This window comes from Aotus nancymaae, unplaced genomic scaffold, assembly GCF_030222135.1.
Source record: "Aotus nancymaae isolate 86718 unplaced genomic scaffold, 86718_ANA_hifiasm-v0.15.2.pri h1tg000065l, whole genome shotgun sequence".
In the NCBI taxonomy this organism is placed as follows: Eukaryota; Metazoa; Chordata; class Mammalia; order Primates; family Aotidae; genus Aotus; species Aotus nancymaae.
The window spans coordinates 4,307,854-4,333,530 of record NW_026988480.1 but is presented as its reverse complement, the minus strand read 5'-3'; the positions used below and the strand labels follow the sequence as shown (position 1 = coordinate 4,333,530).

Here is a 25,677-nt window from a genome sequence, read left to right as displayed (position 1 = left end):
AGATCGACCACTCGTGTCTTTGGATAACTTTATGATCACATACATTGGAGGGGCCATGTTCAAATTCTGTTCACCATGTAAACTGACTTAGCCCTGTTGCATTCATTTCCCCAACCATATTCCTCTGTTCTCTATTTTTAATGGATTTGATATACTTATTGCATCATATCTTCTGCCTCTCAAACAAATACTTCTATGAGCAGTATCACTTTTCCCTCTCTAAGGATTTGCCTAGAGATTTTCTGTGGCCATCTTTCTTCAGCCTAATAGCACTGCTTCTTACACAAATGCTTATTACTCTAATTATATACAATCTTCTACAATCTTTAAGTCTGGGCCACAAATCCTAATGCTTTCCCCAGCATTCAGGTAACATTACCTTTTCTTGTTTAGACTTTCCCCACTTAATGATTTGAGATCAAAATGACTGCTACTTATCAGACAAAGTCCTTTATTTCAATGCGAAAAAAAAAAAAAAGAAAAAAAAGAGACCCTTTCTAACTTGTTCTACATTTCATTGTGAGTAATTTCTGTAACTTTCTATTTTTTGTCACCAACACATAGCACTAAATTGGTTACATATAGCTTTGGCTTATATTTCTTTATTATTAATACTAATGTAAGCTGTGACAATTCCTTCATTAGTCATAGCTAATATTTTCATTGTGATCAGCCAGACAACAGTCCTACATGTCAGAAATACTTACTGATTCTTTTTTTTTCACTTTGAGTGATAACATTTAAAAACATCTTTTAGAGAGAAACATGACAAGCTCCTCCAGTTCAAATGCATCTGCATAATAAAATTTCATCAAAGCAAGCAAGAGCTAGTTGTCTGTTTATCTAAACCCTGAATTTTAACATATGACTACTTTTACCGCGTGTCTTGGGACAATGCGGTTGAGGTGACTAGCTCTTCATAACTGGGTGAGTTTGTGCGACTGCAGAGGGATCTCACACTCAAAGAGACGCTGGCAGCACCTCTGCACAGACCTGGCAGTCACACCCCCTGGCATCTTTATCACGTGTACACCCTCAAGACTAGTAATTATAAAATGGAAACATCTTTACTTCTTTTCATGTGCCTGGGGAGCCACAGGTAGTAAAAGCCAAGACCAGAGGTCACGTGCTTGTTATTCACTCTTACAGCCCACAAAACTGGTGTCATATCTAGCACCAAGTAAGCACTGTGTCTAGAGAATAAATGGGAGAAGAAATGAGTGAATAATGAACAGAATAGAATAATGAAGAGAATAATAACATAGAAGAATGAATAGAACACCTTTCTTCCCCCTCTTTTTTCTTTTTAGTAGACTATGTAAAATGGTGAAGTACACAGTAATGGGAAAACCTCAAAAACACAAAAACGTTGGGTCCTATGTATCACTGAATGGATAGTACATATAAGTTGTGAGTTCCTACTAACTATATTTATAGTTCATGTTTTTAGGCACTTAGTTTTATCAGGTAGACAGAATGTTTCAATTCTATCCAAATTGACTATACTGGTCAATTTGTGGACACAATCTAGTTTTAAGAAAAATGAGTAACAAATTCTGGAATAGCATATCCAATAAGAAAAATAAGAACAATGAATTAAAATAAAGCAGAGTTCTTCATAAGAACATTTCCAAGTATCAGTGAATATCAGGCAAGTGAATATTATCAACCTAGAATTTGCATATGAAAGTCTTTACCTCCTTCAAAAAAATATAAACTTCAGTCAAACAGATCCGTTATTTATGCATTTATATGTAAATCCCAACGGAAGTAAATCGTGGGTGTACAATGAGCCCTTTTATCCTGAAAGGAGGAAGAGCAACAGGAAAATCAGAGCCAGGGCAGAAGAGACACCGGGAAGGGTCCGAGGTCAGGAAGAAGCCCGTCCATCAGAAGCGCTTGGCCTGAGTAGGGAATGACGCACAGCAATAAACTGCGGGGGGAAATAAATAGCAAAATGTGAACGCACACTCGCGGTGAAATAAATACCTGCCATTATCATTCACCCTCCAGCCCCTGGAGATTTCACACTGCAATAGCAACCGTTCTATCGGCCAAAGCGAATTGTTATTGTTTTCTCCCTTTCCATTTAGTGTTTCTGTATGCCAGTTGTGGAGAGGGCCTATGGATCCAACAGATACGATTCTATCTCCTGTAAGAACTGTATCATAAGCATCACTTCCCTCATGGTTGGTCTTTCAGGTTGTCACATAAAATTATTTGGATTTGATATGAAACCTTAAGGTCCTTACAAGCAGAGACACGAAGCAGCTGGTACACGAAAGTCATTTACTTCTTACCTCTTGAAAAAACGTCAAAGTTACTTGAGAACTCCAGAGGAAAATAGATGATATGGCTTTGTGATGCCCTCAATTTCAGATCAATCTATCCCATCTTGATAATGGTGATACTGGGCAGGCCCCACGTATAAACTTAGAGAATACTGGTTGATTTGGTGAGTTGGTGATGACCGCAAGTGCCTGTGGACCAAACCCCTCGAGTGCTGCTGTTTGCTCTAGGGGTAGACTGACCCGTGGTGCAAACGGCTATTACATGAGAGTAGTTTTAAGTCTCTGAAGGTCTTGTGGTTGAGGGATTAAAATAAAGAAGGGCTGTGCCTGAGTGCACCTCATCACACAAAAACTCCTAAGACAAACAGTTTAGAAGACTATTGTCATAAGGGAATGTCTGGTCCATAATCTCTATTTACTTCTTAACTGGTAAAACAAGGTAATGGTATTTAATAAAAATTTCAAACCACTCTTGAAAAATCAAGATGTTTATGCCTTATTTCTGGGAAGGACTTAAATTTATATAAACCCCAAAAGAAGTTCTTAAACATGGTTTTTATGACTAACCTGACTTCATGCTACAAGTTAAAGCTCCAGAAGACAAATACAGCTGTGATTATTTGCGTCAGCTTAGGGCTTGAGCACTGACTCATGAAAATCAAAGAAATCTATCTTCAGGTTTCTTAACTAAATAATTTTACTTCTTTTCAGCATTTCTATTCATATTTGTTACTACTTGGCGGTGGTATGTTGTAAACGGTTAGTAACCAGCTATTTGGAGGAAAAAGGTATAAACAGTTATGATCAGTTTTATTATATAAAGGATAAGTAGCACAAAATTTTTAAGTAATAATAAAATGCATAATCCTATTTTTTTATAAATTCTGTATTACCAATTGATTCTCATAGGATGCTTTCATTAATTTTTTGCCAGGATCTTTAATCTGTAGCCAGTCAATTATTACTATTAACAAACAAATATAACTTCAACTTGAATGCATATTGATGGCATCAGACAGAAAGATGACAATAAAACCAGAAAGATGTATGTTGGAATTTTACTCATTTGTCAATCCCATGAATGACTTTGCTGAATCGATAATGTTTTTTGGAAAATGGAGGTACAATTCAATTTTTTCTGCTATTCACAATGTATTGGCTACAGATATTATATAGTTTTCTATGTAATCTGCTTTATTACATTTCCCAATCACTGTGTTATATGTAGACAATTAAAAAGACCAATTAAGACTTCATTTGTAACGTTTGCTAATTCCCATGCTATAAAGTTTCTCCATGGTTGACTTCCTGGTATTGATATCAGTCACTGAATGCGGTGCTGGGAAGAGATGTGCAATAGCACACTCTGATATATTTTCACTATTCTATAGCATTGAATCCTACAGGTCGGATATGTGTACATAACCTCAAGTACATCAAAACAGTAACAGTAAAATAATTAGCAAGTGACGAGTTTTTGGTATCTGTTACCTCTGTTTTTAATATTATTTATTTAATTCTATGTTTATATAACTTGCTTTTTAATAGTGAGTCTGTTCAGCCATTGGTTTGCAAAATTCCTGAAATTTTAACAATCTGCTTTTATGAGCTGGCATAGTACAGTTCTGTTCCACTAAGTCGTCACTAAGTTCTTTAATTCTCTCTCAAGTTAGGGACATTGTACCTTGTAAATAAAGGACTAAGAAGTAACCGGCAAAAAGAAATAGGCTCTTAAGAATTTTTTAAAAAGCTATATATAGATCTACTGTGCTTCTCACTGATTCACTTCTAAGCAGCATCCAATCTTTAGTCTATGTTGGGTTGATTTAATGGTTTTCAAGGTACAATAATAACAGGTTAAAAGTTCAGTTTCATTTTTTTCTAATGTACTTTTGAGTAAGGACAGATTCTGCTCCCATAGTCAACGATTTCCTTCCATTTTATGAAAAGGCCCATTTGCTCACGACCCACTTCCTGTTTTCCTGTATGCCGTGGCCTGCCCCGTGGCAGCAGGAACAGCTGTGTGGCTGGCTCTCCTGCCAGGGAAGGAAAGTGGCAAATAAACACCAGCCAAGGGCAAGAATGCTTCCCAGGGCTGGCTGTCAGCTCCACACCTGTAGCGTTTCCTGGGTGCTTCTCACGACAATCAGGACTCACAGAACTGTGTTTGTGTCACAAGCTTTAGAACGAACTGCTTTATTTTGAAATAGGAAAAGTACGTAGTTTGGGCTCAAATTTGAAAATAAGGCGTTAGGAAACTCTAATGAGGATGGGCCACAACCTAAAGGGTATAGCCAAACTCCTGTCCTACGTTCTCCAGTTCCATGCCCTCTGCTCAAGCAGCACATGGCTGTTCACTGAGCCAGCAGCCTTTAGTGAGCATCTGGTCCCCAAGTGTAGAGACTGGATTATAGCCACCAAGTATTTCAAGCTGTGTTACAACTATTTCTAGATCTGCAGTTCCTCTGAGTACCTCTGCTGGGTCACTTGCCTAAAAGGTAAATCATTATTATTAATTTTGCATTAATCAAACTCAAGATACTCTCTCTTCTAATTCCAAATATAGTTTATTACTCTCCTTTTATTTCCCTGTTTTAGAATTTCCTTAAAGTTCTTTAGAATTGGATACTTAGTCAGAAATTTAAAATCGATTAGCTAGAAATACTATCCCTTGCAGGGTGGCGGCAGTAGTTGCTTAGAACGGGAGACAATGATCTACCTTCCATTTACGCCTTTTGTCAATTACCCTATAAATGTATGCCCAAGGAAAGATTTATTTGCTCAAGCCTGGGGTAGAAAAATGTGTAAGACAATGACAGTCACTGTATATTTTAATTTTAAAAATGTAAAGTAAATTGAGGATCTGTAACTTGAGCTCGATATGCATTGATCTTTAAATCTCCAAGGTCTTCTAATTGAAATAGGTAATTCATAACTTGTTAATAGCCTAATTATAATCAACACTGCAAATCTTGTAAATAAACAATTCAGTGCACTAAGGCTATAGGCTCCATTATGGTGATTCACAAGGAAGGTTCAAATGAAATCAAATGTCAGCAGAAAGCAAGCTGATTAGAAAGTTATAAGGAAAATCCATATGCACACAATTGTATTGGTTTAGACACGCTCATAAAGCATCTTTGTACATGATTAGATATCTAAAGTTTAAAGCAAAATCTTATTAATAAGAAAAAAATGATTAAAGACCACACGCCAGGGAGCCATTCTTCCATTGTTCTTAAAACCATGCTGGGAAACATCAAACACACACCCAAACCCCACTGGTGCTGCCTTTGTGACATGCAGCTTTGAGAGGTTACATAGCTCAATCGCCCTTCTCCTACATGTGTGGTGTTTATCGACTCAGACTCTGCAAGTTGTCCTGACCATGATAGCCAGGACGACATGGACAGCCAGGATCAGGCAACAGAAATCTCAGTTCTACACAAGGTGACAGCAGGGAGCATGTGTTTATTCTCTGGCCATGTACACCTTCACACTTGCCCTACGTTACCTTTTTAAGGCTGCACTTTGTCCACTGTAAACTAATTCTGGAAGAGACAAGATTATGCTTTCTATACCAGGAAGTAATTTTAAGTGAGATCCAATATTCTTCAAATTTGTGTGCTGAACACATCTCTTACTACAAAGATGATCAAGAAACCAGATGCTTTAGTCTCTGGACACTGAGTAGGCATATTCTACTGCTACGAGCATTTCCAATAGTTCCTCTTCTCTAGAAAAGCAGAAAATGGGAAGTGTAGGTGGAAGCTAGATTTGAAGTGGCCAGTCCTGCACTGAGATCATCCCTCAAGGAGGATGGTTCCTTTCAGATGCTTGGCCTTACTGTCTTTGAGCCAAGTCACTCACTTGGTCTTCAACACTGGCTCACCATCCTCTCTGTACCTACTCATCACATATCCTACGTCCTCCAGACTGCAATCAAACTGAAGGCTGTGACCCATATGCAGTGCACACTGCTAGCTGTTCACAAAGCATGCATCGCCCACACTTCCAAGTTAACAGAACCCCAGCATTGACCAGGGACTTCCATGTACCTCAGAGAAAGCTGACCCCATCCCCATCTGCCAGGTGGGGATGGCTCATCTACATTCCATTCTTGCCAGAGAATTGGGTAGTGTATTACTCAACTGTAATCAATAAAACATGAGAGGAACTCTTTAGTGGGGGGTTTCTGGGAAAGATTTCCTTTCTCCTACAAAACTATTAAAAGAGATGATCTCTCTTCCTCTTCTGAAAATTCTAGTGTCTGGATTGATACATGGAACAGCCACAGACCCCTTGCTCCCAGCCTTAGGGGGAAGCCAGTCCCAAAGATGATACAGAGAAGCCTTGGGAAGAACCAATGTCCTTGATGACAACTTGGGCTTCAGATTCAACTAACACTGAATGCTACTCCACTCTGGGATTCCTGTTCCAAGAGCTAAGACATTCCCTAATCGTTGAAGTAGGTTTAAGATGGGTTTTGCTTACTTGAAACTTGTTTTAGTTATCTACTGCTGCAGAACAAATTACCCCAAAACTTAGAGGCTTAAAACAATAAGCATTGACTATTCTATAGTTTCTGTGAGTCTAGAATCTGACTAGATGGCTTTGCTGGGTGCCTCTGACTCATGGCCTCTCACCAGGCTACCATCCAGGTGCTGATCAGGGCTATTGTCTCATCTGTAGGCTCTACTGGGGAAGGATCTGCCTCCCACTTCACTCAAGTGGCTGTCGGTAGGTTTCTAGGCTCATAATCAGTGGACAAAGGGCCTCAGTTCCTCACTAGCTGTTGGCTGAAGGCTCCCTCAGCTCCTTGCCATGTGGGTCTCCATAGAGCAGCTCACAGAACAGCAGCTGGCTTTCCTCAGAGTGAGCAAGTGAGAGAGGGTGCCCAAATTGGAGGCCATAGTCCTTTTCTACCCTAATCCTGGATGTAAGACGTGACATCACACTACCTTTGCCATATTCTATTCCCTAGATAGGAGTGACTAAGTACAGTCCACATTCTTGGCGAGAGGCTACACTAGGGGGTGAACACAGGAGGTGGGGATCACTGGGAGCCACTTCAGAGAGGCCAACATACAACTGAAGGCGTCCCAACAGAAAGGCCAGACCAGGAAACCACTTTAGAAGAAAGACGCCAAGGCTGGATGCTGAATTCCACGGAGATTTTCATATATCTCTCAAGTATAACTGCAACAAGTCTTATGCAGTGTTGACTCTTTTGAGGACAGACCTAAAATGCTGGTACTAGATGCTCTTTAGCCTGGAAAACATGTTTAATGAAGCTGAATGAAATAGCATATTCTACTGTAATCCGATACTTACATTTCGCACAGTGAGATCGATTCTGATATATTTCTTTATTAAATATATGCTATGTGTCAGGCACCAATCTGAAGGACAGATACAAATATGAATAAAACAGTTAAGCCTCCAAGTATTAATAGCTTGAACTAGCGGAGGAGGCACGTAACAGGTGTGCATAATACGGTATGGTGAGTACGGTAAAGGATAAATGCCTAGAGGGTAGTGGGAGGAATTCCCACTGGAGGGAGTAGAAGGCTTGCCAGGGACAGGCACCTGAGGTGGCCACAGGGTGTGCACAGACAACTTGCCCCGCACAGCTATGGCTTGAGCAGGCAGGGAGCTCAGAGCAAGCTGCACATGGGCTGGGTGAGCTGCAGAGCTGGCTGCTGAGAGGTGGCCTCTTAAAGCCACAAACACCAGAGCAGGCGGTGGCTCCACTTCTTCTGAACTCTTGATACAAACCATGTATTTGTTCAGAAGAGTTCAAAAGCCCTACACATAAGTGGCACTGAACATCTGAGCACACAGTCTTCTCCATTTGGCCTTTGTTCCAGGTAAATGTGGTTTTCATGACCAAGTATCAAGTACTACTAACAGTTTCAGCATTGAAATGGGAGTGAGGGCTTTGTGCCTGGGCTGAGTTCCAGGCAGGCTGGCAGGACGCTGGCTGTGGAAGGGAGGCTGACAGTCACCTCCTGGAACCCCAGCAGAGCCATCAGGCCTGTGAGCAGGTCAAGATCTTACAGAGGTCAGGGAGGAGACATGGGAATGGCTGGAACAGAGGGGCCCACAGTTGAAGAGAAAAAGTAAAGGGTGAAGCTGTACAGAACCTATTTACGTCTTCTCCTCACCCTCTTAAATCCATTATCCATTAGCTTTTTGAATCTTTTTATCTTATGGAGGTTAGCTGTGCATACTGGTTTTCAAAAAAGTATATTTATCCTTGGAATATAGCATCTGCTGTAGAAATCACAATGGACTGTGAAAGCCACAGTGTCCCCTGGAGTCTCTGCAGTGGCAGGAGAGAAGTACAGGATGATGGATGAAGCAAAGACTGAGAGTCCAAGATCCCATAAAAAGAAACTCCTCTGTACCGCATATGGTGGTAAGGCCTCCTGTCTCAGTTTCCCCATGGTGACTGTGCCTACCCTACAAAGATGTGAGAGACTTCTGTGTGGTGCCTGGTGGCTCGACTGGGCCTCGCAGGTACTCAGGGTAAGCTCTCCTACAAACACAGAGTTTGTTACGTGAGGAACACAGTTTTAAAACTGAACTCAAGAGGAGATAGGCCAGTGCTTGTAGCTGGCATAAAAATGTCTCCACACAGCCAAAAATAGCCAGAAGTTTGCTCGGGAGTGCAGGGGCAAATATGGGCCACAGTGAGGCACACTCACAGCCAGCACTCAGGCGCCAACATCCTGTGCCTCGCCGGGGATGGGTGGAAACAGCATCCAGATGTCAACATTATGTGAAAAGATACAACAAATGAAAAGAAAAGCTTCCTTTTCCTTAATTTTTTTAAGTCCCGAAGGCAAGTTGCATTCTGCCTGGCTGGGCGGGGAATCGTCATTTATAAAGCCATAAACAATGGGCAGGCTGGTTCTGCTAATTAGCAACATAAAAGCTCCGAGGTGGATGCTCGAACACGTGGTGCGCTGGCAGCCGGAGTGCGGTCGGAAGCGGCAGGAGAGGTTGGGGAGCCTCGGCTAAGCCCAAATAAGGGCCAGGTGCCAGGCCGGTCTGACGGGTAGTGAGGAGATGAAATTGCTGTACTGCATCTAACGCCTCCTGGGGCCTCCCCATCCCTAACCTCCTCTTCCCTCGACTTGCTGTGAATGTGAGAGGGAAAGAGGAGGGAGAGGTGAATTATGACGCTGAGAGCAAAGGAATTCCCAGGTGCATGTACCGGGGGGAATGAACTGGGGCGGAGTTAGCAGAGGGTACAAGGAGGAAATGGAGCCACAAGGCAAGAAAGAAGTGAGTCTGGTCTTCCCTCGGCCACTTTGTTCTACTTTCAGCTCAGACCTGTCCGAAAGTCTAAGGGCAGCAGGTGGGGAGGTTCCACAGCTCCGCAGAGATGTAGGAGGAATCCTGACGCCTCAAGCCTGAGGCAGCCTGGGTAAGTGCCCCTCCCACACCCTGTCTGCCCACTGCCCCAGCAGATGCTGCACCTGAACAGTGAGAGCCCCCGACACATAGGCAGCCCAGGAGGAAGCGACGGTCTGCGAGCTTACCCCCGGCTCTCCCATCCTGTGTAGGCTGCCACGCTGGTGCTGGGCCCGTTCCGTGACTGCCAATGGGGTATACTTGGCTTTATTGCTTTCATCCAGCTATTTTTTCCTCACTTTTGCCTCCAGAAAGGAGAGGTGAGGGCAACAGCCACAGGAGAGAGCACTGACTGACTCTCACGGCGCTGGTGTGTGGGGCTTAAAACCCACTGTCTTCAGACACGAAAAGGCTCTGGAGCCGTCCACGCTGCGGCTGCTGTCTTTCTGATTGATAAGCCTAACCCTTTCTTTTTGAATGCCCTAAAAAATTCATTTGCATTCGGAAGCATGTCTAATGTCAAGATGATCAAATGTATTTTAAGGGTGGAAAAGAAGTACTTGTGAAGAAAGATAAAATGAATCAGGATTATCGGGCCTAGAGAAAGTCGATAAGTAATCCAACAATTACCTTCTTTACCCAGAAGCTGGCAGGCAGCAAGCTAGTCCTCATTTCCAAAGAAGAAAGAAAAAGATAAAGCGGTCCAGTGGCAGCAAAGTGTGAGCTTCCTAACCAGACACAGGGCTGTGCATACTCATGTGGGCACCGGCAGGGCACCGCGCTGCAAGCAGTGACATTCTACTGCTCCCTGTACGCAGCCTGGGATGGCGCGTGCTTTATAAGGAAGTGTCTCCACACAGCAGTCCACACAGCAGTCCACGCGCAGGCCCAGCGTGCCCATGATGCCACGGAGTCCCGAGAGGAAATGGATAAAACTGCCTGTCTGCAGGTGGCGACGCTATCTCTAGCACTTACTAAACTCCAAAAGAAATCCCAGCAAACAACAAGGAGAGCCCCCTCTCAAACGGTGTGTGTCAGGAGACAGAAGCAAAGCAGGACTTCAGTTCTGGCTGTGACTACACTTAAAGCGAGCGGCTTCCCCTTCTCGTACCTCAGTTTCCTCTTCCGCAGAGAAGCAGTACTCACGCTAGGCCATCCAGATCGCATGACAGCCATGCCGGACGGCTGGCCCTCTCTACAGACACTCTGAGGTTCATTCTAATATGAGAGCACTGGCTCCTACCTCATGTCTCCACAACCACAAGGTGCATGTTTAGCTGAAGTCTGACCACGCATAGGCATGATTACCTGGTTAAATTCTCCAGAGTGCGTTCTCGGTGAAATCAGACGCACTGCATTCAGCATTGAGAAACAAGAGCTGAGAAGGAAAGGCACACACATCCAAAGACAAGAACGGAAAGTCTGGAAACTCAGCCCCGACATCGCAGTGCCCAGAGAGGTGAATGGTCAACACACAGTTGGAATGAAGCGAGAGGAACATACGTTTGGGTCTTTGGTCTGAGGCCTCGGAACCAGCGCCTTCCCCTGCAAAGCTGAGAGGCTCTGCCACGTCTGTGTCGGGAGGAGGGTAGGGCGGGGGTGGGGGGAGCACTAACTGGGGTGGACCCCGAGCAGTACCTCTGGGAGGCTTTTGTGGCACCTGCCGTCCACCACCTATATGGAATCAACAGGGAGTTACTTTAGCAGGTTAAGCCAAAAAATCTCCTGCCTTCCAACACAGGAAACACTGCCATCACTCACCAGGCACCAAATCCAACCTCACTGGGCACCAGATCCAGCCACACCTACCACCAGATCCAGACTTGTCCAGTATCTAATCCGTTCTCACCTGGCACCATCCACATCCGACCACACTCACACTTTAACATTTGACATACGTAGTGTTCTATCATTGGGCCAGTTTGGAAAGATGTGCCTCATTGCAATTTCTTTTTGACAGACACAGCTACCTAAATGCTGGCCTTGAAAACTATTCTTCGCCACCCCTACAGAGCTTTGTAAGTGTAAGGGAACTCCTTTTATTCATGCTAGTCTTTTCCAGGTTCATAGATCTGTTTTTAGCCTCCTCTTGTTGCTTTTCTATAGCCACGGCCTTACTCTGGCTAGATTAAGCATTCATTTAGCTTATCTCCTCTGAGTCCATTTATACTTTCACCACCTTTGGTTGTTCAGAGTAATAGTTCTCCAAGTTTGCTCTGAAGAATGTCCTGAGTTGTAGAGAGAGTGGGGGTGTTGTATCCCAAGTGCATGGGTCACCAGGACTTAGTCCTCCAGGGTGGAATCCAGGGGTCCTGCCCTGGGTTGAAGTGGGCTGTCTGGCCTAGGGATTGGCATGACCCAACCACATACAGCCATTTACAGTGGATGCCATTTAAAATGTAAACCAGGGGCTTTTGTCCTTTTACAAAAAAATGCAGAGAGAGCTTGGAAGGGAGAATGGGGGGCTTTTCATGAAATAGGAGAAAAACAGGTTTATTTTAATGATCCACTGACAATGTTTTCTTTCAATCTGACAGTATATTCCTTTGGGAGAGAGTTTGAACTGACATGCAATACGGGTTTATTGCTTCCTGGGGTAACTGACTCCCAGGCTGAAATGCTAACACATTACAAGCGAGGAACTCTCAGGAAAGATGCTGACAAACTGCCACGGAGCTCTTCCTAAAGGTCCAGAACTGCCAAGGCAGTCACTTATCTTGGGAGGACCTTCCCTCCTGCAGCTGCAGACATTAGGGCAAAGGCAAAACGCGGGGCTGCCTGGGCGGGTTAAGGGGCACGGTGAGCGGCCTGTGGGTGATGGTGGCTTCAGCGTGAGCGCTGACACACGCCATTCTCGGGGCTCTCAGCTCAGGAGGGTGTGACTCCTAGGCTGCCATTTTCCAACCACTCTCTGCAAGAGCCATTTCAGTCCCTATGTAAGTGAAATAACAAATGCTGAATGACTTAAAAATAAAATGAACCCCTGGTTCTTTGACCTGGAGAGCTCCATCATTCAGCTTCTCTCCACCTCGCCTGTAGCATGAGGAGTGGGCTATGATGATCTAATAGGTGTCTTTCTGCCCACAGACAGTATGATTCCATCTTCTTTCCTCTGAGCTTTTTCTCAAAGAAAAGCAGGGTCTTTGCTGAAAGTATACGAGGTATATAAGTGGAGATCAATTTCAAACAGGATGGTCCAAAAATTACTCAGCTGATGTCAGCTTGTCTGTACATCACCTGTGGCCTAAGATCTCTTTGAAATGTCAGATGTCCTTCAGAGCAGCTTCCGCAATGTCACCCTAGGAACTTCTCTTTTTGCCATCAGAGACATACATCGCACACTCACACTCACAGACTTTCCATTTTTCACTCTCTCCGGGCTCCTGCTCCTGTTTCCCGCCTTCCACCATTCCTCACCTCCTAATGCTCACATCATGTCCACCAAACGCTGCTAGTGAGATATGAAGTGAACCTGCAATTATTTATTTCCAGCCCTTCTTTCTTTAGCGTTAATATTTTCCAGGTTAATACCATTATGGATGAGGCTATTAGGAGTTCACAGCAGAGCAAGCGTCTCCGCATGCAGACGGCAGGCCGAGCCTCACTCACCCATCTTGCTCTTCCTGTTCTCCTCCTTATCCTCAGTGCGGCTGGGGATCAGGGGACTCGGTGGTGGTGGCTGTGGTGGAGGGGGAGCTGGTGCTCGCCGCTTCTTCTTCTGTAAATCAATCTGTGACCCCAGAGATACCTATGAAGTACAAAGAAGGAAAGAGGCAGAGTCAGGGGCGTGCACATGGAAGGTGGTGCTCCGAGAGGGTTGTCAGATGGCCGGTTCCTTGTCCAGGTCCTCCCATGCAGGCAGTGGAGGCTGTGAGGTGAGAGTCCAGCGGATGACCAAGGAGTGGCCTGGAGGTAGCAGAGTGTTGCTCACAGACACCCCTAAGACCTCTATAAGCAGAGAGCTCATATTTTCTAGGGACCCCAGGCAAGTCTGGAGAGCTGGGAAACTTCCCTGTCACACAAGAGAATGAGACCCCTAGCCCTTTATCAAATGTAAGGAGAACAATTCCTTCTGGAACAGGATGGGCTGCCATGAACTGTGATCACACAGGGGAAGAGCTGATGGGGACAGCTCAGACCTCACCCGTGCCCAGACTTAGGGCACATTCACATTCCCTGACTCTGCACATTCACATCCCAGAGCAGTCAAGACTATCTAATGGTCCAAAGGTGAACACATTTTGATCCAGAATTGCAATGAAGTTTCTTAGTATATGGGCTATTAGATCCGTGTATGGGATATCAGCAGCTCAACCATAGCAGAAATCCAGCTCCTGCTCACAGACTTTGATAGTGAAAGACACACAGCTTCTAAAGGCAGCTCATGAATACTGGGCAGGTCTAATTGCTGAATGTGAAATCTGTTTTGTCTATAAAATTGAATTCACTGATTCTATTTCTTTGTTTCCACAGGACTACATAATCCTCCTCTCCTGTCCTCCTCATTAGGGCCAAAGTTTTTATTCACTCATTCTCATTGATTAAAATCCATTTAAAGAACTTTATATTATATGTAGAGAAGTGCAGAGTATGTGCAAAGAATGAGCCAGGCATGGTGGCGGGCACCTGCAGTCCCAGATACTCGGGAGGCTGAGGCAGGAGAATTGCTCGAACCCAGGAAGCAGAGGTTTCAGTGAGCTGAGATCACGCCACTGCACTCCAGCCTGGGTGATGTTGCGAGACTATGTCTAAGGAGGAAAAAAAAAATGAATGAATATGATGACTATGCACTGTCCTGACCTCGAGTAGCTCAGAGCCAAGTCTTGGATGTCCAGTCCGAGTCCTTCCTGGTCTTCCAAGAGCCCATCACAGGAATGGTGCCCATAACACCCTGCCTCTGCCACTTCAACTCTCACCTTGGTGCTCTCTAGTTTATTAACTCACGCTTGCATCACGTGTACCATGTATATGGGAGGGAGAGAGGGGGAGAGAGACAACGAGAGGGGGAGAGAGAGACAGAGAGAATGTGTGTAAACAGTCTCCTTTTAGTTTTTATCAGTAATACATATTTACTGCAAAAATAGTTTAAAAATATATGTAAAAGTAAGAACATAATCACTTTATCAATACTCAAACTGCTAACAATGGGCATATGATTTTCTGGTCTATTTTTTCTTCTAAAAATAATTTTTCTTCCCTTCTGTTACAGTGTATTATAACCACCTCCTATACGTCTAAAATTCTTTAATATATTTTACATGAAACATGGACATAACAGAAAGTAAACAACCCCACAAAGCTGAGTCAAACCAGCAATTTCTTGTCCACCACCCCCTCTCCAGCAGTAACCACTTCACACTTTTTTTTTGGCATTTATTTCATTTTTCAAAATAAGAAGCTTATCTGTACTCTTTCTTGATTTGTCTATGTATTGGTGTCTTACTCCAGAAGATGAGGATTTTGTTCTGAGATATGAATGCGCAGACACACACACACACACACACACACACACTCTCTCTCTCTCTCTCTCTCTCTCTCTTACTTTTCCTCTCTATTTTCCAAAAAATTATAGCAAAAGATTTGTTAATATTTACTATTTAGTTATACATATTTAATTATAGTAGACATCAAAATTATGAAACATAGAAGTTTTCTTCAGCAGGAATTTTCTCCTACTGAGAAGTATAATGTATATCGTAATTACACGTTCTAAATTACCTTTTTGTTTTCCCTGAATTTGATAACTGATTTGTTTTCTAGCTTTTTTCCTTAATTGCATTTCCTAGAAATTCCTTTTCCCTCTATCCAGTCCTGATCCCTTGTTTCCTGGATATTCTACCTGTTTTGCGTGTGTCGTTTTGTTGTTGTTGTTGTTGTTTTGTTTTGTTTTGAAACAGCGTCTTGCTCGTTACCCAGGCTGAAGTGCAGTGGCGCAGTCTTGGGTTCAAGTGATTCTCCTGCTTCAGCCTCCTGAGTAGCTGGGACTACAGGCACCGCCACCACGCCAGGCTAACTTTTGTATTTTTAGTGGAGATAGCGTTTTGCCATGTTGGCCAGGCTGGTCTTGAACTCCTGGCTCCAGTGATCCGCCTGCCGCAGCCTCCGAAAGTGTTGGGATTACAGGTGTGAGCCACTGTGCCCAGCCCCGCCTGTTTTTGTTTTTTTAAAATTCACTGCATTTTAGTGGTGCCCAGTTTCTAGCAACTTTCTGACACAAGATGCGTACGAGGAAGATTTTGGAGACCTTCAAAATATAAGAATGTTTTCATTCTACTATACTGAACAGTCAGTATAGATGCCTATAGGAACCTAGGATGAAAAGAATTGTTCCTCAAAATGCTAAGCCATTCCTCCGCTGTCTCCCAGTTGGGAACTGTGCAGCTGAGACACCCGGAACCAGAGTGGGGCGCAGTCTTCTGCATGCCATCTGCTTTTCCTCTGCGGGCTCAGGGAGTTCTTACTCCTTCCTGCTCGGAAGTTTCACAGGGGCAAGTGCTGGGTGGGGCTCTTTTCATTCGTTGTCGGTGCTATTCACTGACCCCTGCAATCTGAATATCACTTAATTCTGCAGAATTTTTAGTGTTATTCTTTTCAACTTTTTCTTTCCTCTCTTTCTGTCTCTCTGGGATTTCAATTAATTAAGCATTGAGGATTTTAAATTGTCTATTTTTTCTTGAATACTCTTGCCTAAATTTTTTCTGATTTCTCCCCCTTTCTTGGAAATTTTCTCCATTGTAAGACTCATGAATTTTAAAATATCTGTTATTTACTATTATTATTTTTTAATTTCCAAGAGCCCCTTCTTGTTACGGATTTTAAAAATAGCATCATGTTCCTGTTTCCTGGATACCACAGCTTCTCTTTCCTCTCGGAAGCTATGCTTTGTATCGTTTTCAAGAACACGTTTTAATTTCTATTTTCTTCAGCCATACGCATCACACTTTCCTCCAGGGTCCTTTCTGCTCCCCATCATGGCCTCTGTTTATCACATTTTGACTCCTCCTCAAATTTGTGGCTGATTGTTTATAATATGTGTGTTTCTGTGTCTAGGGTCTGTTCATACACTAATGGGATTCCCAGTGGGAATCTGGGCAGAAATGTGATAGTTCACAGAGTGATCTCCAGATATTCATACCTGCAGGACTGTCTGCTAGCTCGGCCATCTTCCACACAGGAGAAGCCCAGCTCCTGCCTGAGGGAAGCTAGGCCTTCCCGAGTGCCCTGGTGAGAAGACCTTGAAGCTCTCCTGTGGCATGTGGGTTTTCGCTTATCCCTGTGTGGGTGCAGACTCGGTTGTGTCTGATGTCCTGGAGTCAAGGTCTCTTAGTTGCGTAGGGGATGGCAGTGGAGACATTTGGTTGTGGTGGGCAGGGAAGGGTACACAGGTCTTACTGTTTCACCTGCAGGCATTTATTCCTTCCTTCCTCATCAGCTCATTCCGTGGTCGTGTGCAGAGAAACACGCGCCCCAGATTCCTGAGTGTCCTGAGGTCTGGTGTCTTCTGCTGGGCGTCTTTCACCCAGCAGTCAAGTTTCAGCTTCTTCCGCTTTACCAGGTATTTACCACAGTCAAAATACACTGCAGGCCAGGCGCAGTGGCTCATGCCTGTCATCCCAGCACTTTAGGAGACCGAGGTGGGTGGGTCACTTGAAGTCAGGAGTTTGAGACCAGCCTGGCCAACACAGCAAAACCCCGTTTCTGCTAAATATACAAAAATTAGCTGGGTGTGATGGCAGGCACCTATAGTCCCAGCTACTCAGGAGGCTGAGGCAGGAGAATCATTTGAACCCAGGAGGTGGAGGTTGCAGTGATCTGAGATTGTGCCACTGCACTCCAGCCTGAGCGACAGAGCAAGACTCCATCTGAAAAAAAAAATTCACTGTGGTCCCCCAAAGTATCTACTGAGAACTGTCATTAACTGCCAGTGTTGCCGCTTTCCTCTTTGTGAAGACTTTTTTTTAGTGGAGTTTCAGAGGGAGAGACACAGATTTGTTTTATTAACCATGTAGTTTCCCATAATTTTTCAGCTTTACTGAGGAATAAACAAGTAAACATTGTGTGTGTTATACAATTAATAATCTGATATACATATCTATTGTGAAATAATCACAATCAAGCTAATTAATGCATCTATCACTTCACATAATTACCATTTTCTTTTTAATTCTTTTTTCTTTGTGGTAAAAACCCTTAAAATCAAACCTCTTAGCAGAATTTCAAGTATTTTCTAATGGCTGCCTAGTATTCCACAGAATTGATGAGCCATAATTAACTAAATTAGCCCCCTTTGCCTTTAGCTAAATATTAAAATTATTTGGTTCTGGCAATAACAAATTAAATTTCTTAAAACACTCTGTAATTTTATCTTTTTCCAACATTTCTTTTTCTCTCTTTATTTTTTCTTTTGAGTTTTCAATAAATCCATTTACTAAAACTCCTCAGGTACAGAACACATAAAATTCAGTGAAGAGATAAGATCCTAAAAATCCCAGTTTCAAGGCTCCTTGTCATGAAGAAGTGAGGTCGACCACAGAGCAGAAAAGGAAGCCCCCCGCCTCAGTTTCTCCACAAAGGCATCAAGTTAATGGCAATTTGTAATCCAGAAGCTTTTATGAGAACTCCAGAAACCAGTTAAGAAGGCACAAGACCCTAGGCAAGCTTAATGCCACGCATGGCCACGCTAAAGTGGGTAAGAACAGCCATTTCACAGCTGTCAACCGTGACAGCCCTTCCCCTAAGCCAGTAAGGCTCAGTGTGAGAAGGAGAAAAAGCCCAATTTGTGGCTTTTCCCTTGGGAAGAAAAGAGAAGAACTGAATGTACATCTATCTAACATTCCAGCTTTCCAGGGGGGCTGCCTGAGGGACTGGTTTATGTCTCGCCGGGCTGGGAGCACTGATGGGAAGCTGGCACACTTTGAATGCCTGGGAGCCACTGAGAAAAAAGGAGCTCAGAGGCTGGTTGCAACAGCGGAGATCTGCCAGTGCCACAGGCAGAGGCCAGCACAGCTCGCTGCCATCAAGAGAAAGCACCCAGCTCACCGTTTATCCCTCGGGAGGAAATGAGAAGAGTAAAAAGTACATGCAATGTTCGGGATTTTGGGGGAGGCTTGTTCAAGGGACTGGTTTCTGTCTCAGTTGACTAGGAATACAGACAAAACTGAAATACTTTGGATGACTGAAGGCTTCTGAAAACAAGAGAGCTCGGTGCAGTGCCAGGAAATCTGCAGTACCGTATACAGACGCAAGAAAGAGCAAGAGATTACAAGTTCCTAAAGAAGCAATCAGCAAACCTTCTAATTGGAAAATATACCAACAAGCCCAGGGAAGATGCATATCCAGAAAAGGTTTGAGAGGCCCCAAGAATCTCTAGCTGAGCTGACTGATGTGGTATTACATACCCTGCAAGAAACCAGTCCATAAAGGCCGGAAGAGGTGGCTCTTTTTACTAATGCACAAATTACATTAAAAAATAACAAGGTACACGAGGAAACAGGGAAACATGGCCAAATTAAAGGAACTCAATAAACATCTAGAGAGAAATAACAAATAAATGGAAATATATGACCAGAAAATAATTTTTAAAAATTAAAGAAGTTCAATGCACTACAAGAGAATACTCAGCTACACAAAATCAGAAAAGCTATGCATGAACAGAATCATATCAATAAAGAGACAGAAACTATAAAAAAAACAGAAGTTCTGAAGCTGAAAAATAAGATAACTAACAAATTCACTGAAGTTCAACAGCAGGCTGTATTAAGAAGAAATAAACAGTGAACTAAACGACAGGTCACTTGAAATTATTGAGTTAAAAAAAAATTCAAAAAGTGAACAGAGCCTTAGGGACTTTATGGGAAAATGCCAAGGGGATCAAAATGTGCATCATGGGAATCAGAGAAGGAGAAGGGAGAGAGAAAGGTGCAGAAAGCTGATCTGAAGAAATGATGCCTGACAATTCCCCAGATTGGAGCAAGGAAATGAACATACAAAATTTTAAAAGCTCAAAGCATTCCAACTCGAATAAACCCAAAGAGGATCATACCACAATTCATTAAAATCAAGCTATCAATAGTCAAAGACAAAACAGTAAACTTGAAAAGAGCAAGAGAATTGATTCATCACAGGCAAGGGAATCTTAAAATATCGGCAGGTTTCTCAGTAAAAAAGCTGCAGGCCAGAAGAGGGTGGATGATATATTCAAAGTGCTAAAATGGAGGGAAAAAACCCACCTGCCAACCAAGAATACTTAAAAACTGCCAACCAAGGAGTCCCCAGCGCCTGGGCCACACACCAGTACCAGTCCGTGGCTTCTTAGGAACCAAGCTGCGCAGCAAGAGGTGAGTGGCAAGTGAGCAAGCATTACTGCCTGAGCTCCGCCTCCCGTCAGATCAGTGGCCACAGCAGATTCTCAGAGGAGCACGAACTGCAAACTGTGAACTGCGCATGCGTGGGATCTAGGGTGTGCATTCCCTATGGTAATCCAACGTCTGACAATGAGGTGGAACAGTTTTATCCCGAAACCATCCCTGCCCCACTGGTCCATGGAAAAATTGTCATCCATAAAACTGGTCCCTGGTGGCAAAAAGGGTGGGGACTACTGCTTTACCTGGCAAAACTGTATTTCAAAGTGAAGTCGACTCATCCAAGAAATCAATGCCCAGGCCAATGTCATAGAGCTTCCCCCCGTGTTTTCCTCTAGTAGATTTATAGTTTCAAGCCTTACATTTAACTTTTTTATCCATTTTGAGTAGATTTTTGTATATGGTGTGAGATAAGGCTCCCATTTCATTCTTCCATGTGTGGATATCAAACTGTCCCAACATTATTTATTGAAAAGACTATTATTTCCCCAATTTTTTTAGCAATGCTATATAGTTTTCAGTGTACAGATCTTTTACCTCCTTGTTTAAATTAACAAATGCAAAAATTCATAAATAGAAATGCGTTAAACTAACTCCTGCACAGCAAAGAAAACAATGAACAGAGTGAAGAGACAATCCACGGATTGTTAGAAAATATTTGCAAACCACGTATCTGATAAAAGGCTAATATCCAAAATACGTAAGAAACTAAAACTCAATAGCAAAAAAACAAATAACTGAATTAAAAAGTGGGCAAACAATGTGAACAGACATTTCCCCCCAAAAAAAATACAAATGATTAACATATATATGAAGAAATGCTCAACATCTCTAATTGTGTGAGAATACAAAGTAAAATCTACAGTGAGGTATCACCTCACACTTGTTAGAATGGCTATAATAAAAAAAGAGGAAAGAACCCTTGTGTACTGTTGGTGAAAATGTAAATTAGTAGGGCCATTTTGGAAAATAAGATGAAGTTTTCCCAAAAAACTAAAAATAGAACTACCGAGTGATCCAACCATCCCCACTTCTGAGTACTATCCAAAAAAATTGAAATCAGTATATTAAAAGACATCTGCACTTCCCTGTTCAACATTATTACAAATAAACACAGCAAGGTTGTATGAGCCAATCATCCCCATAGCGGGGCACAGTGGCTTGTACCTGTAATCCCAGCACTTTGGGAGGTTGAGCAGGGAGGTCTCCTGAAGCTAGGAGTTTGAGACCAGCGTGGGCAACATTGCAAGACCCTGTCACTATAAAAACTGTTTTAAAATTTAGCCAGGTATAGTGGCATGTGCCTGTAATTTCAGTTACTCAGGAGGCTGAGTCAGGAGGATTGCCTGAGCCCAGGGATTGAAGGCTGCAGGAAGCCATGATGACATCACTGCATTTCAGCCTGGGTGATGGAGTGAGACCCTGTCACCAAAAAACAAAAAGTATAGTCAAGATATGGAATTACCTAAGTGGCAATCAACAGATAAATGGATAAAGAAACAGTCATATATATACACACACACATACATGTCTAGTCTTTTGGAAGCCCTGGCTCGGCCTTATACCTGAGTATGGAAGTGTTCTTTGGAAGAGATGGAATGCCTGGCCTTGCCACCACCGCCACTGTGATAACCCTGCCTGTGATTTCCATCCTATTTGTTGATGATAACACTGAAAGCCATAACACCTTGGCTTTGGTTACTAGCCTTCTTCCTTCAGAGTAGACATCAATCTATTAACTAATGGTGATTTTTCAAATGTTATGAATTTGCCCACACATTATTTTCTAGTCTCTATTTCTCAATCTCTCCCTAAAATATTGAGAGACTTTGTTAAATGTCATGATTTCATTCACTCCTTCAATTAACTAGAAAGGAGCTGTTGGGTCCTTACTCTGTGATAGGAACTGTAGTGGATTCAAAGATGTCAAACGTTCCTGACCTTAAGCTGTTCAAAGTCTACTGGAGGAGAAATAATTCTATGACATTCACACAGTCTTCTGGGTTGGAAACACTGCCAATAACTATCACTTCCATCCTACTTGAAGACTTGCTTTGTTCTATAAATCCACACTGGTTAACCGAAGCCCTCTAAACTCTCACTAATATCTGTATAATAACTACATATTCCAGAATTCTCTTGAGGGTCCACATTAAGCCAAAGGTAAGGGGGGCATAGAAGCAGCTCTTTTGGCTGGGTGCAGTAGCTGACACTTGTAATCCCAACACTTTGGGAGCACAAGGCGGGTGGATCACCTGAGGTCAGGAGTTCGAGACCAGCCTTGCCAACATGGTGAAACCCTGTCTCTACTAAAAATACAAAAAAATTAGCCAGGCATGGTGACTTGCGCCTGTAGTCCCAGCTACTCAGGAGTCTGAGGCACAAGAATCACTTGAACCTGGGCAGTGGGGGCTGCAGTGAGCCGAGATTGTACCACTGCACTCCAGCCTGGGCGACAGAGCAGGACTTGATCTTCAATAAGAAAAAAAAAAAAAAAAGAAGCAGCTCTTTTTCAAATTGTTTACCCAATTTGAAAAGGCAATTTTACCTGTTGAAAGACTGTTCTGGCTCACTCCTTGTTACAAGATTTAGAGAAGCATTAAACTCCTTGAGACTTTGCCAAAATTGCCTAGCTTTGCCTCTGGAAGTTCTTCTCCCAAAGTTAATAACATCTATTCAACAAACAATTATTGAATACCATGTATTTCCCACTCATGGTGCTACTCCTGGTAAATTAAGATAACATGCTTGAAAAATGTCTGGCAAAGTCGGAGACCCTCCAATAAAGACAAGGTCTAATGGGAGTTTGTATTAGTTTAAGGTGCTTAAACAAAATTCTGTAGATGTATTTAGAGACTTCAAGCAAATATTATTAACATTGTCAGCAATAAACATTTGTTAAACATTTACTCGGGGTGTTAATTGTATCTCATATGACTCAAATCACCCCAAAGGAGGTAATTTTGCTATTTCTATCTTATAAAGGAAGAAACTGAAGATTATGAAAGATAACTAGTCCAAGGTCGTAACTACCAAGTGAGCAGAGTGAGGATTTGGCTTTGGTTTGACTCTAAGTCCATCCTCTTAAACACTGACCTTACATTGCCTTCCCAGCCTCAGGCTGACAGGTTGGGAAGAAGTAACTGCTGCAGTGCTGAATGGAAATGTCTATTTTTACGATACCATAGTGACTAAAGCCCATGGATTCCTCACCTAGTAAAGCACCCACCTACTGGGCATATTAGAAACCAGTTTGTGCTTCGAAGTATTGCTTTAGAAAATACTTTAAAGCCTATCTTTAGCACATTCTATGAGGAACACTTAATATCCAGTCCTGTCTGCTTTCCAGAGTGTGCAGCTAGCCCCATTTCCTTCCCAGAACCAGGAAATGTAGCGCCTTCTTGTTACAGACTGAATGTGTGTGTTCCCCTATAATTCAGATGTGGAAATCCTAACCTCTAAGGTGATATTAGAAGGTGGAGCCTTCACGAAGAGGGAAGTGGGTGAAGCCTTCATGAATGGGATTAGTGTCCTTATAAGGGACCACAAAAATCTCTCTAGCTCTCTTTCTGCCATCCGAGGACACAGCAAAAAGATAGTTGTCAGAACACCAGAAAGAGATCACTCATCAGTCACCGAGTCTTCTGGTGCCTTGATCTTGGACTTTCTGGCCTCCAGAACTGTGAGAACTAATTGTTGTTTAAGCCACCCAGTTTATGTTTTCTACAGCAGTGTGAGCTAAGACACTGCCTTTGCTTGGTCAGGACTGATTTTTAAATGCCTCCCATCTGGCATACGGTAGCAAGGAAACTTTCCCCAATAGCAGAAACAGAGTGATGGATTTCTGGGTCATTTTTTAAAGCATTTGCTCCACTTTGGTCTCTTTGATCAACTCATTGTGCCAATTATGTACATCAGTCTTGAGGTCAGAAAGTGTTTAAGGGGGAGGGAAGTTCTAACTTAAAGAGGACAGATACAAACTCTCACTACCAGACAGAGCCTCGCGGTCCCGCTCCCCACCTTGGCCCTGCACCTCACTCTGGGAGTGGCACTTCATAGGAACTTAGGAAAAGGGGATTAAATGGTGGTGTGTTTCTCTTCCATGTCCCTTTATACTTTTCATCTGTACACATACATTAGGTACACATTATTCTTAGGTGAAGTGAAGACATTACTCAAGGTCTCACTTGTTTAGCTAAAGACGACGAACCTCAACAGAGCCTTGGTCTGTATAGTTGTGAAGAAAATGAGCAGGATTCAGCACCTTGCATCCATTTACACAGTCATTTATTCACTCATTTGTTCATTTGTTCATTCATTCACACGCGGGCGTTCTCAGTACCAAGGTCCACGGGCACATACACATGAGTGAAGGAAAACCAGGTGGATTTCCTTCTAATGTAGTCAAATCATTGAAGCAAAGAGTGAAAAGGTGGTTGCCAGGGGGCTGAGGGGAGAGGGAAATGGGACTTGCTCAAAGTTCTGCTGATGCGGGAGGAATAACCCCTAGAGATGTGCTGCACAGGCTGTGCTCAGACTGACAACGCTCTTGTGCATTTCACATTCAGTTCAGAGGGAAGCGCTCATGTTCAGTGTTCCTACCACAAAAAAAAAATCCTTAAAAACTGTGATGCATGTTGTAAATGGGCTTTCAGAAAGGCTGTTTAAGTCCTCAGCAGCTCCTTTCCCCCATTCAACAAGGAGTGTCAATGACCATGCTTGTTTTTTCATCAAAGTGAAAGTGTTCTAAACACTTCAAAAATCTACATTTTTCACATATTAGGATTAGCAATTTTTAGTGGTTATTATGTTTGTTGTGTGTGAGAGAATTGGTTGTTCACATCAATTTTTTTTCCTACTGTAGTGTCCACGTGCTCTTAGCAATCTCCTCTAAATTGCGTATATATTGTAAATTTTTCCCTAGTTTGTCATGGCCTTAAATTTTCTAAATTTTACTTTTTCAGAAGGTAAAATTTAATCTAATTCAATCTGTCAGGGTTCTCTCCACCCTTTTTGGTTTCTCACCATGTGGCATACTAAGAAAGGGACTTGATTCAGAGTTTTAAAAATTTGTACTGTTTTAAGGTGGCTTTATGGTTTAATTTTTTACAATTTTTACTTTAAATAAATCTGGATTTAATTTTTTGCTAGGTGCTTTACATTTCCTCCAAATGATTAGCTTACAATGAAGATGACATTTATTTTATAAACCTGCGGGTATCTGTATAACAATAAAACACATTGCAATAATATTACAACTTTTGACGTTTCCTTAACTAACTAAGGTATAAAGTGGCATCTCATCCACAGAGAATCTGGCTTGCTGGAAATCTTACCTCTTCAGAACACAGATTCAAACCATGCAGAGCTGGAATACCTAACTCAAGTCAGAGGGACGCCCTTCCCAACACAGCTGCCTGGGCCCAGCCTCGGCCTCAGCCTCAAACCAGGCCCTGGGAGCCACTTTGAAGCTCCTGCCTAACCCTGTCACCAAAGTTATCCGATTCCCTTTCCAGTAATCGATAAACCCAAAATTTCCTGAAAGAGTCAGGGTCAAGTCTGAGAATTCAGAAGAGTTTGTGATTCATTCTAGAAAGATTTCCCTCTCAAGTGCTTAAGTAATTGTTTTAAAAAGAGAGTAATGCTTAAAGGGATAAATCCTT

The 25,677-nt window shown here is 42.8% G+C and overlaps 1 protein-coding gene across 8 annotated transcripts in view; it reads right to left on the bottom strand.

Moving 5' to 3' along the window:
• COBL (cordon-bleu WH2 repeat protein) overlaps positions 1-25,677 on the bottom strand; it is a 289,353-nt gene that overhangs the window by 57,006 nt on the left and 206,670 nt on the right. For 3 of the 8 annotated variants that reach the window (XM_064366666.1, XM_064366668.1, XM_064366667.1), the window contains 2 exons: positions 13,263-13,401; positions 11,157-11,327 (listed from right to left, as the gene is read on the bottom strand). In XM_064366666.1, the coding sequence (XP_064222736.1) occupies positions 11,157-11,327; positions 13,263-13,401 (310 nt within the window). Of the gene's footprint in view, positions 1-434; positions 1,934-11,156; positions 11,328-13,262; positions 13,402-25,677 lie in introns of those variants that run through there. The other 5 variants (XM_064366671.1, XM_064366672.1, XM_064366670.1 and 2 more) reach the window with 3 other exon arrangements.